Genomic DNA, 11865 nt, shown 5'->3' on the forward strand with positions numbered 1-11865 from the left:
GACCTTGCCTTTTTTTTTTTTTAATCAAAAGAAGAAAAACTTCATGTGCGTATGGCATGATCAGTACAGAGAATATAAGAATCTTTTCCCCTCCCCGACTTGCACTCTGTCTCTCTCTCTCTCTCTCAAAAACAAATGAAATTTTTTTAAAAAGGGGGGGGGTTTGTGCCTGGGTGGCTTAGTCAATTGAGCGTCCGACTTCGGCTCAGGTTATGATCTCCCGGTTTGTGTGTTCGAGCCCCACATGGAGCTCTGTGCTGACAGTTCAGAGTCTGGAGCCTGCTTCAGATTTTGTGTTTCCTTCGCTCTCTTCCCTTCCCCGACTTGTTCTCTCTCTCTCTCTCTCTCTCTCTCTCTCTCTCTCTCTCTCTCTCCCTCCCTCCCTGTCAAAAATAAAATTAAAAAAAAACTTTTTTTAAAGAATCTTTTTAAAAAGCCACCAGAATAAGTGAATTTAGCAAAAAGACCTTGCATTTGAAGTCCTCATTTCCTGCTCTGGGTCAAGAGTGATAGCTTCATAGTGTGGATGTGGGCATGTCCCTTAACTCAGGAGGTGTCCTGGTGACTTGAAACGAGGATGCCAGCCCCCTGTGCTTTCTCACTCCTTCTCTAAGGCCCCTGTTGCCAAGTCTTAGGAACAAACCACTCTCCCCTGTTTTCCCCTAAACAGTCCAGCCTTGAGCTGCTGGCTGAGACTGGATCCTGCTGCCTGGGGATGATAGGCCCTGAACTGGCCTGATCTCTAAGCATTCTGGTAAAGTGACCCAAGTTGTCATAGGAGAAGGACAGATTTTACTCCAAGACCATTCCGTGTTTCCATCCAAAGGGACCCAGAGATCAGTCATCAAATCTAACTGGCCCTCGTGCCTGGCACAGAGCAAGCGCTCAGCAAAAATAGTTTATTTATAGATATATATTTTTTTAATGTTTATTTATTTTGAGAGAGAGGGAGCTCATGCCAGTGTGTGAGCAGGGGAGGGAGGGAGGGAGACAGAGAGAGAGAGAGAGAGAGAGAGAGAGAATCCCAAGCAGGCCCTGCAGTGTCAGCACAGAGCACAACACAGGGCTCCATCCCACAAACTGTGAGATCATGACCTGAACTGAAACCGAGAATCGGTTGCTTAACTGACTAAGCTATCCAGGAGCTTTTTAATATATTAAAAAGCTCCCCAGTAGTTTTTAATATATTAATGCCTGGGTGATTACAAGAAAGGAAGATCCCAGTGCTAGGTCCTCTCTGTGGGGAAAGGATGATTTTCCTCTTCCTATGTTGTATTCTTAGCTCATGCCAAACTTCAGCATAGACCTTAAGGCCTTTAGTGGTCTCATCAGCCCCTTTAAAGAAATTGTTTTCCTTTGAAAAGTTAAGGTATTCGTGTGGTTTGCAAATTAATATTTCAAAGGTGTACATATTGAGAAGTCTCACTCCTACCCCCATCTATTTCCACTTCCTTACCTCCCTTCTCCGCCCCTGGAAGCGCTTCATTCCTTATCTTCCTGCTTTTTTAAATGTACATACTAGGGACAGACATACATATTCTTATCCTCTCTCTTTTTCACACAAACGCAGCGTACAGGTCACATCAGCCTGTGCCCTAATCTTCAGCACCAGCTCACTTGGGAGCCTTCCAAGCAGGGGAGGTGGAAGTTACCCCTGACAGCCAGGGCCCCTAGATTTTGAGTGAAGTTGGTTCTGGTTAGAATGGAGAGAGTTCGGTCTAGCAACCTTTGCCCTTGGCCTCTGCACTCGCTGGGTCAAGCACGTTTGCCTCCGCCGCCCGGCCTCACCACCTCGGAGTGGGCTCCCTTCTCATTTCTCCCAACAGGCAGTTTCTAAACCGGGATGACATCGGCATAATCCTCATCAACCAGTACATCGCAGAGATGGTGCGGCACGCGCTCGACGCCCACCAGCGCTCCATCCCAGCCGTCCTGGAGATCCCGTCCAAGGAGCACCCCTATGATGCCGCCAAGGACTCCATCCTGCGCCGGGCCCGGGGAATGTTCACAGCCGAAGACCTGCGCTAGGGCCCTCCCTACAGCCAGGCAGCTCCTCCCCAGGCTTACCCTCAGTCCTTCTGTGAGTTTTGAGCCTCTGATTTCCAATTCCCGTGCCCCTGCCCACTCCATTAAGAGGCTAGGTGAGGGGCTTCCAGGTTGCTGGGGCTCTGCCATTAAAGTCAAGGCTGGTTAGGGAACAGGAAGCCTGAGTGTCTTCTCTCCACCACCTCTTCCCTGTGCTGTTACACGGTGTCATTGTTGATGTTAAATTAAAGTAACGTTATTGTTTCTCTCCAAACTGAGGCTGGGTGCTAGAAAGGACACGCGTGGGATGAGGCTCTTGGGGAGATTCGACTGGCAGGGCTGGAAAAGCTTCTGCCAAAGATATAGGCATAGAAGAGTTGCACCAGGAAGATTGTCCCAGGAGGTCATAACTCAGGGATGGGTCCTCTGAATCAAGTGACCAGCTCTGGTGGGGAGGAGCGGGAGGAGGCTTGTGTCCAGGCCTCTGGCTCCCCCACTTCAGTCTCTTGGGCTGGGAGGGGACCTGACCCCAAGGGGCTGGAAGCAGAAACACAGGAAACCTAAAGGCCTGTGATACGAGACTGAGCCCGGATCTCGCAAGAGGTTTGGAGATCGAGGCCTTTCTCTGGCGGGCCCTGGCCTGAGGCTGCCTGTGGATCAAGGCACGTGAGGTCTGCTAAGGGCATGGCAAATAGAACCCTGGCCCTATGTGAGGTGAGGCCTGGTTGCCGGGTGACTGTCCGTGGCAGCCACCTGCTGTCCGAAGGACTCTGCCTCCTGTGTTCACCCCTCAGCTGCAGCCACCCTGCTACCTCTCCTGCCCTTGCTACCATGTCGCGGCAACTCAACATGGATACGCTGCGGCAGAACTTCTGGAAGGAGGAATATCTGAGGGAGAAGATGTTTCGCTGTGAATGGCACCGCAAGTACGGGTCGACGGTGAAGGCCAAGCAGAAGGCTAAGGCTGCAGCCCGCCTACCCCTCGCGCTGCCCACCCTGCACCCCAAAGCCCCTCCCTCACCCCCACCTGCCCCCAAAGCGGTGCCTTCCACGACCCCCGGCCCTCCCCTGGAGACGCCCATTCAGTCCGAAATGTATCCGGTACTGCCTGCCACCCGGGCCCTGCTGTACGAAGGCATCTCCCACGACTTCCAGGGGCGCTACCGCTACCTCAACACCCGAAAACTGGACGTGCCAGAGATGCGCTACCTCTTCCCCATCACCACCAACTTCATATACGGCTGGCAGCTGGGTGAGCCCCAACCTCCCAGAGATTATTCACTTCACAAACACGGAGCTCCTGCCATGAGCCAGGCCATGCTGTCGCCCCTAGGCACACAAGACACACGGATGGGGGTGTCCATTCTCGCGGGGGGTCCAGGCCGTAAACATAAGACAAAGGAAACATCTGAGAAGGACAGGTTCCATGACGAGACTAGGGAGTGATGGGGGAGAGGGGCAGGCGGCATGAGACGTTTTAGATGGGATGTCAGGAAAGGCCTCTCGGAGGACCGACCTAAGGGCTGGAAGCTAAGTGACACAATGGAGGAACCCAAGTGGGAGAGGAAGCCATGGAGAGTTTTAAGCAGGTGAATGGTACTGATAGGATACCAACCGTTCTGTAAGTAATGGCTTTTTCAGAGAAAGAATCCGCTCTGGCAGATGAGGTCTGCATCTATTTTGAGTTATCCTGGCAGGGAGGATAATGGCTTGGGCTAGGGTGATTAGCAGTAGAGCTGAGGTAGATTCAGGCTATGTTTTGGAGGAAAAATCCCTGAAGCCTACTGATGGATTGAATGACAGAAGGAGACAGAAAGCCACGGCGAAGCGCAGGTGTTTGGCTCAAGCAGCTGGACAGGGAAGACAGAGGAGCAGGGCTGGAGGGGGTGTGAAGACAGATGAGCCCCGGCCAGGCTGGAGGTGCCAGTGCAGTGGCTGTGTACGGAAGTCCCCCCTCCAGAGTGAGGTCAGAGCTGAAGGTGCACATTGGGGGGCAGCGGAATATAGGTGCTATTTAAAGCCTGAGGTGGGATAAGCTCACCCAGGGATCTCCAGGTGCTGGAATCTGACAGGAGAGGCCAGGGGCACAGAGAAGGGTAGGGGAGGCGGTTTTGGTGGGAAGGCTATCCATCTGGACTGAGTCCCCTTTTTCTGGGAGGCTGGGTCAGTGGTCCTCATCAGGGAAGAGAGTGGGGAGACAGCGGTGTAGTGGGAGATGAAGTTATGGCATGGGAAAGGGACTACACCAGGGAGTGTTGCGGGATTGCTGGGTGACGCCGCGTCCGTCCCTTTGCTATTTGTAGTCATGAATTTCAAGTGAGACTACGCAGTCATGGGTTTTTCTCCACAGGCTTGAATGCCATCCACAGGTAGACGGTTGGGATAAACACAGTTGACATTTTGCCTGAAAAATTCCCCCCGCTTTCCCCAGGGTGCTAAAGGGAGAGGAAAGAGTTTTCCAACAAAAGCAGGAAGCAAGTCCCAGGGGAACAGGAGGTAGAAGGAAGCCCTGTCTCTCCCAGAGACGTTTAGCTCTGTCCCTACGATAAGCAGTGCTGGGTGTCCCACCACCCACTCTGCAGAGGACCCTGAGGTGGGGGAAATAATGGCACATGGCTGACTGGTTCTGCCCTCACTGCTGATCTGGGCACCCAGCCAGCTCCTTAGTTTGCCCACAGCTCCCATTCCTCAGAAGCACTTTTTATTCCTTCACAAAGGATTCAAAGTGGATACAATACAGGCAGATTCCTAGGGCTAGGAAGGCAGGGCTCCCATGCTCTGGCCAAGTTCCCTTTCCCAGGACCCATCATTCCTGGCCTCTGACATTTTTTCCCAGGCCCCCCGGTGAAACAAGAACTGGTCTCCTGTAAGATGTGCCGCATCGAATCATTCTTCCGAAAGAATGGGGCCTTCGCACTGCTTGACCCCCGGGACCTGGCTCTCTGACCTTGGCCGGGCAGTGGAGTTAGGGGAGAGAAGACGAAATAACACGCCTTCTAGTGGGACTGAGCTGCTGTGTGTGTTTCTGGCCCTCCCAGGCCCCGAGGCAGCGTTCGGGGCCTTTCTTGGAACTCCCTCTAACCTGCACTTGCTTTTTCTTTAATCCCCATCTCTTTAATCATCCCTTTGAGGATTCAGCAATGACTAGATGGGGCTGCGAAGGGCGAGGGCTCCTCTCCTGGCAAAGGGTCCTCAGTGCGAGGCCACAGTAGCTGCTGGAAGTTCTGGGTGTTCCTGAAAGAGAGTGGCCGGTTATTCCAGATGTCCGAGAAAGAGAACCATCTCGCTCGCTCTCCCTCTCGCTCTCCCTCTCTCTTCCTCTCGAGGAAGATCGCCCCAGAAGCCTCCCCATCCTCCCCCTCACCTGGCCCCGAGGGCCCGCAGCCGCCGGGTCCTCTCCCGATGCACTTGTTGCAGCTGCTGCCGCAGGGCTCGCCGCTGCCCCGCCGCGTCCTCCTGGGGCGGTGCAGAGCGCTGAGCGCCCCGGCCTTGGACCCCGCGGGCTTGATGGAGCCAGCAGGGGGCAGCACCCTGACTGACGCCCCCCTCCCGCCCTCTGTCGGGGTCAGTGCAAGTGTGCACTCCAAAGGCATCCAGGAGGCGCGCCCAGCTCGGACCCAGCCCTCCCCTCCCCCATCCCCGCGTTCCCCCCGCCCTGGCCCTGATAGTGGTGACGCCACCGCTTTCTGGGAGCCTTGCCTGTGGCGGGAGCTGAGCTGGGCTGGGTGGGGGCCCCAGAGGGTGCACCCGGCAGTGGCGGTTCCTGGCGATGCGGAGGCATTCCAAGACCTGGGGGGGGGGGCGGGGGGCGGCGGGGAGACGGCTGTCAGCGGCCGGCCGACCGGCCGGTCCTCGGCGGGCCCCGCCTGCCTCAAGCCGGCCGGCAGGTGCGGATACGCACCCGGAGCCGCTGCTGCTCGCGATCCTGCCGCCGCCGACGCCCGGCCGCGCGGTGCAGCTCCAGCAGCCGCTGCAGAGCGGTCTCCTGCTGCACCGCGCTCACGCCCGCCGACGCCTTCTCCCTGCCCGGGGGCCGGGGCCACGCGGCCTTCGAGGCCTTGGGGGCCTCCGCGTCGCCCCTCGGCTCCCCGCCGGCGCCCGGCACCTGCTCCGCCGGGCCTGGGCTTTCTTCCCGATCCTGAAGCCCGTGCGGGTCGGGCACCAGCCCTGAGTGCCCCCGGGGAGCTGGGGGGCGCTCCTGCTGCCCCGAGCTCCCAGTGCTTGGGGCCTCTAGCGTCTCGGCCCCTGGCCTTGGGAGCAGCGGCGGCCGGGTCGGGGGCCTCGGGGGTGGAAGGGGAGTCGGTACCCGCTCCCCGGCGGCCCTCTGCTCTCCCGCGCCCGGTGCTGACTCTCGCCGCTGGGCGGCCCTTTCCCCGGAGCCAGGGCTCTCCCTACCCCTTTGCTGTGGCATCTGTTCTCCCAGGGACCTACAGAGATCCCTAGAAATTCCCAGGGAGCCCCCTTCCTCCGGGGGTTGTGTAGGCACCTCTCCCTCAGCCACCTCCCAGTTAGGGCCTGGGGAAGTCTGAAGGGTCTTCATTTCCGGGTCTTGTGGCTCCTGGAGAACGTCCGTTCTCTGACACTTAGGGCTATTTCCTCTTTGACCTTGAGGAGACTCTCTCCTCTCACTCTGGGGAGCCTCACACCTGGGATACTCCGAGACCTCCTCCCTCAGAGCCTGAGTGGCCTCCGCACTCTGACCCTGGTGTGTCTTCTCTCTGCGTCTGGAAGGAACTTCTTTGCTCTCCCCCCGGGGGGCTTCCCCTCTCTGACCCTGGGGGCTCTCTTCTTTCTGCTCCTGAGGGTCCCCCTCTCTCTGCCTCTGAGGAATCTCAATCCTCAGCAGTTTCTGAAGTTCCGCTCTCTCCCGGCCCAGGCTCCAGCCCAGCCCCTCCAGGGGAACCTGGGCTTCTGGCAGGCCCCGGGAGGGCAGGCCCGAGAGCCTTGGGGCTCCCTGAGTGAGCTTTCGACCGCCTACATTCACGGATGGCTGTTGACAGGGCCTCCGGGTTGTGGGTCCTGCTTGTCTCCTCTCTGCCCTCTGGGCCAGGTTCTGGGAAGCAAGAGCATTTGGGCCCAGGCTTGTGAGGCAATCCCGGTGCCAGGCCCACTTCCCCCAAGGGACCCTGGAGACCTCAGTGGCTGTCCTAGTGGGCCTCACTTCCATTACAGCCCTCGCCTGATTCCTGAATTCATTAAACTTATTTTATGTTGTGTAACAGGTACTTCAGTGGCGGTCCCTTCTTCCCCCTGGCTATAGGAGGTAGGACCACCTCCCCCCAGTAGGCTCCTCCCAGGCAGACCCCACCCCTGCTCTTCCCAATCCGAGAGGGCCCTTGCCCAGGGCACTTTGACTCTTTCACCTTGAACTCAGAACTTCCTGGGTCCCCAAAGCTGGTGGTGGGGTTCAGCTCTTGTAGGCAACCTGGGGGAGAAAGACCAATGTCGGGAACCCTCTGCTCATGCCCCAGCCCCTCACAGACATTCCACCTGAGCTGGAACCACGAAGCCTAGGGAGTCGCCAGCACAATGAGAGAAGGGGATGCCCTGAGGACTGATGTTTGGACTCCGAGGCTATGACCTTTCATGGGTCCACTAGTCTTCACGTTGCCTGTCATGTGCCTGCTTGTCGGATTTGCCTGCCAGCAGCCGACCACATCTTCCTCATCCTCCCAGCTGAGGCAGGACACCTTAGAAGAATCTGCACACCCCTGTCCTCAAAACCACCAGAGGATGCTTCGGGGCAGGAAGGGTCTGTTGGCCAGCTTGTCAGGCCCTCATAAGAACACCCCCCTTCATCCTGGTGGGCCCGCGTAGGCCCATAAAGAAACCTACTGTATACGCCTTATTTGACTGTTATCAAGAAAAACCCTCTGTAGCTCTTTCTGGGTTGCTGACAGTGAAATCAAATGAAACTCAAGAAATGAAATTTTCGGCTGGAGCCTGGCCTGAAAACTGCAAGTTTCATAATTAACAAAAGACATCTAAAAAGAGAAATGAAATGTCACTGCTCCCTTGCAGCTGTGGAGGAAGGAGAGTCATCCCGCCTCCATAAAAGTAGTTAAAAGAACTTGATTTCGTAAGGTCCTAAATGGAGAACTTTCACAAGTCTATTCCATCTTTATGAATATTCACACATCCACATTGCATAACAGTAACCAAATGGGCATGTTCTCTGTGAAAAGAAATGTCTTTTGAAGAATTTTTGAGCAAAGGAGTCTGTGACCAGGCTCCCAAGCCTGTAGAAATCATTGCCATGAACAGGGAACATAACCCCCAAAACCTGTCCCCTCACAGTTTGATTTGTTGTCTTACTTGATAGTTTATTTCTCTGGTTACAATGTTGTCATTGGTATCTCTGTTTCCCCAAGAGATCCTCTATCTGTAAAACTTTCCGTCAGTCAGAAAAACGAGCATTGGCGCTTCGCTCTTCTCTCGCGCGCACGACGGAACAATTAAAGGCTTATGGCTACACTAGGCTAATTTAACAAATAACTGGAGAGTCTGTTCCCTTTAAATTAATAGGCCCAGGGTTCACAGCGTCCATCCCATAGAATTCGAACTGCCTGTTTACGGTCACGCTCTCGCTAGGCTGTGATCTCCTCAGTGACAGGGACCAAGCAATGGGGCCGAGTCTCTCTTGTGCTCTGTATGTTCTGGGTGTCTGATGCGAGGGTAGGACGCAGGGGCAGGAGCTGCTGTTCCGTTCCCCCCTCCCTAGGCCGCCGCGAACAGTCCTTCCCAGTGCGCTCTGCCCGCCCCCCCCCCCCCTCAGTTTAGCTTCAGAATCCTCCTGGACCCTGTGCCTGGGACAGATGCTACCAACCAGGTGGAACTAGGACATAAAATAAAACCTGCTTGTTGTCCCTGGGTGCTCCTGGCACCCAATGTAAAGTATGAGACAAAGAATGAGTGAGGAGGGGACTGGGATCCTGGCACTTGGGATGAGGACTTCCCACCTCCTCCAGCTCTAGTCTGGCCACCCGGCCAAGGTGTCCACGTACCAGGTGTGGACTCTGCAGGCAGAGCAGGGCTCGCCCACCTTGGGTCTCTGTGACTCGCAGCTTCACCCAGATCCAGGGCTGATGATGGGACTACCGCCAGCCCCCTGCGGGAGTACAGAGGCTGTTTCAGATACACTTCTCACAGCCCACGGGCTCTGGAAGGGGAGGCAGCCTGTCTGCCAGTCTCCCCACCCCAGTGCAGGGCAGCCTCTCCCAGCCCCTGCACCCACCACTGGATCCCAGCAGCTGGAACTCGGGGTCACCCTTTCCAGGGGCTGTGGGGGCCCCAGGATGAGCCTTGGGCACAAGAAAGAGATGCTAGGCAGGGCCGTGGAAGGAGATAGGAAAAGGGGTCCAGTGCTTGGCCCTTTTGTGTGGCAACACGAAACAAACAGGATTTCCCAAGAGAAAGACTCACCCCTCAGGAAGCTGATGGTTCTGGCTCAGGGAGTCCCCAGCCTGAGGCAATGGGCATGGCCTGGAACTCTGGAAAGTTTGGAGGGTGCCCTAGTCCACAGGGCATCATTCCCCAGTGTGGTAGGCAGCCTTTAAGGTGGCCCCCAATGATCCCTCCTCCTGGTATCCAAGCCCATGTATGACCCTGTCCTCTTCCCCTCCTTGTGAGGAAATGGAGCTCTCCTGCCCACTCGAGCCTTCAGATGAGACTGCAGTTGTGACCAACAACGTCAGCTGGACACTTCCTTAGCAGTCACCATGAACACCCCCTCTTGCTACAGCTGAGGATGCCTTGGCTCTCAGAGATGGCCGTCAACTTGCCCAGAGTGCCTTGGACAACTGGTGACTGGGAATCAGACTAGGAGGCACGGTCCTAGTTCCCAGTCACCATAGCACCCTCCCTCCTAGACGGGTCAGCCCAGCCACCAGCCCTGAAGGGAAAGGTCCGTGCACCCCGGGCTAGGCATCAGTGCCTCTGCCCTCAGGAGCCATGCCAGGCTGGCGTTCCTCCCATGCTGCAGCCGTGTCTAAAGGCTTCTAGGGGTGCCTGGGTGGCTCAGTCAGTTAAGTGTCCAACTTCGACTCAGGTCATGATCTCACAGTTTGTGAGTTCAAGTCCCGCGTCAGGCTCTGTGCTGACAGCTCGGAGCCTGGAGCCTGCTTCAGAATCTGTGTCTCCCTCTCTCTCTCTCTGCCTCTCCCCTACTCACACTCTGTCTCTCTCTCTCTCTCTCAAAAATAAATAAACATTAAAAAAAATTAAAAAAAAAAAAGCTTCTAGATGTCACCATGCAGTTGATTTGACGCAGATAGTTGTTAATTGCAACATGGTAATAGCCTGTATGTAGTTAACAGGTCCTGGGTGCCACTAGACCCTTTCCATGGATGAGTTCACTGGTGCTCCCTCTGAGTAAGATCTACTATCGTCCCCATTTTGCAGCTAAGAAAACAGAGGCTTACAGTCCACGGGGAGCATCAAAACAGAGACCCAACCCAGGTCCATATGTGCCCAAAGCCCACACCCCATTCACCTTCCTCCCCACCACAATCACCCTGATGTCACACTGACCCCCTTGCCTTCAGCCATGCCCCTGCTCACCCAGCTGTTCGGCTGCTCGGGGCCCCTACCCATCCTACCACGGGGCTTGCTGAGCTGGCTCCATGCACACTGGGCCCGGTCCCTCAGACCGCAGAGCTGGGCCCGGGGGGGCCAGAAGAGGCCCAGCCCCGCCCCAGTCAGCAGCTCCAAGTCCCACAGGAGCTACAAAAAGACGCATTGCCAGAGCATGAAGGGGTGCCCGCACTGCCCTCTGCCATGCCCCTCGGCCAGCCCCTACCTGTTCCTGGGCCCGCCGGCTCCGCTCCATCTCCAGCAGCACAGTGGGCAGCTCCAGTCCCGAGGGACAGGCCCAACTCTCTTGCACCTGGGGGGACAGGATGGCATCAGGCCTCCACCGTGCCCTTTGGAGACAATGCCCCACCTCCCTCACCTGCTGCAGCGCAGCCTGGAGTGGGCCCAGGCCCGCAGGGCATCTAAAGAGGTGCTGGTACAGAGCTAAGGCCTGCTTTTGGCTACAAGGGAGCCCTCGGCCGCCAGGAGCGGCTGCCTGTTCCATGGGGTTCGGGAGCCAGGGCAGATGTCCCCTCCCTCCTCTCCTCTGCTGCTGGAGCCTGGAGAAGGGAGGACCAGGAATGAGGAGGAGACAAAGGCTCCTGAGCTCAATAATGCAGGGACCTGACATCTGAGCCAGGGCCCGGACCCAGCCAAGTCTCAGAGACTCTGGCCCGCCTCCGATATGGGTTTCCTGGCTGTGGGGGATGGCAGTGTGAGGGAGAGGTGTCTGCATATGCTTGTTGGCAATCCTGACCGGGTACGTGTTTTACGTATACATGTGAAGCTTGCAACTGCATTATATCCACACGTAATATGCCCAATACGAACAGCGGCTACCAACAGCTTACTATCTGCAGGAAACAAAAGGCTACATACAAGTAATCCGTCCTTGAAGCAACTCCGAGGAGTAGGTGCTATCATTATCCCAATTTTACAGGTTAGAAAACAGCCTAGACAGTAAACTGCCCTAGCTAACATGTGGCAACGTCCCCCTCATCTGGAGGCAAATGGCCGTGATAAACAGGCTCGGGGGAAACACGGTCCCAGGCGCAAGCAGCCACAGGCCGGACGACGGTGAGCACTTCCCAAGGGCTTGTTCCAAGCTGTCCACGTGCAAAGTGTTAGCCACAGGTCACTCTGTTTACTCCTCACAACATGTGAGATGCATCAGGCGAGGACACGGTTTGTAAAGGTCACAGCGAGGGGAGGTGCAAACACACGAGCTGGTCTGTGACGTTCACACGCTGTGCTGTCATGAGCAGTCTT

General features: G+C 56.3%; 2 protein-coding genes across 2 annotated transcripts in view; both read left to right on the forward strand.

Moving 5' to 3' along the window:
* Positions 1 to 2299, forward strand: part of ATP6V1F (ATPase H+ transporting V1 subunit F) — a 3199-nt gene extending 900 nt beyond the window's left edge. The window contains exon 2 of the mRNA XM_007078063.3: positions 1827 to 2299. Coding sequence (XP_007078125.1) covers positions 1827 to 2028 — 202 coding nt within the window. The 3' untranslated portion in view covers positions 2029 to 2299. The remainder of the gene's footprint in view (positions 1 to 1826) is intronic.
* Positions 2300 to 2384: 85 nt separating this feature from the next.
* Positions 2385 to 5034, forward strand: ATP6V1FNB (ATP6V1F neighbor). The gene is made up of 2 exons (XM_007078062.3): positions 2385 to 3277; positions 4862 to 5034. The coding sequence occupies exons 1-2, from the start codon at positions 2710 to 2712 to the stop codon at positions 4969 to 4971; spliced, it is 678 nt and encodes a 225-aa protein (XP_007078124.1). The 5' UTR covers positions 2385 to 2709; the 3' UTR covers positions 4972 to 5034.
* The last annotated feature ends 6831 nt before the right edge of the window (positions 5035 to 11865 follow it).

Source organism: Panthera tigris, chromosome A2 (assembly GCF_018350195.1).
Source record: "Panthera tigris isolate Pti1 chromosome A2, P.tigris_Pti1_mat1.1, whole genome shotgun sequence".
NCBI classification, from domain to species: Eukaryota; Metazoa; Chordata; class Mammalia; order Carnivora; family Felidae; genus Panthera; species Panthera tigris.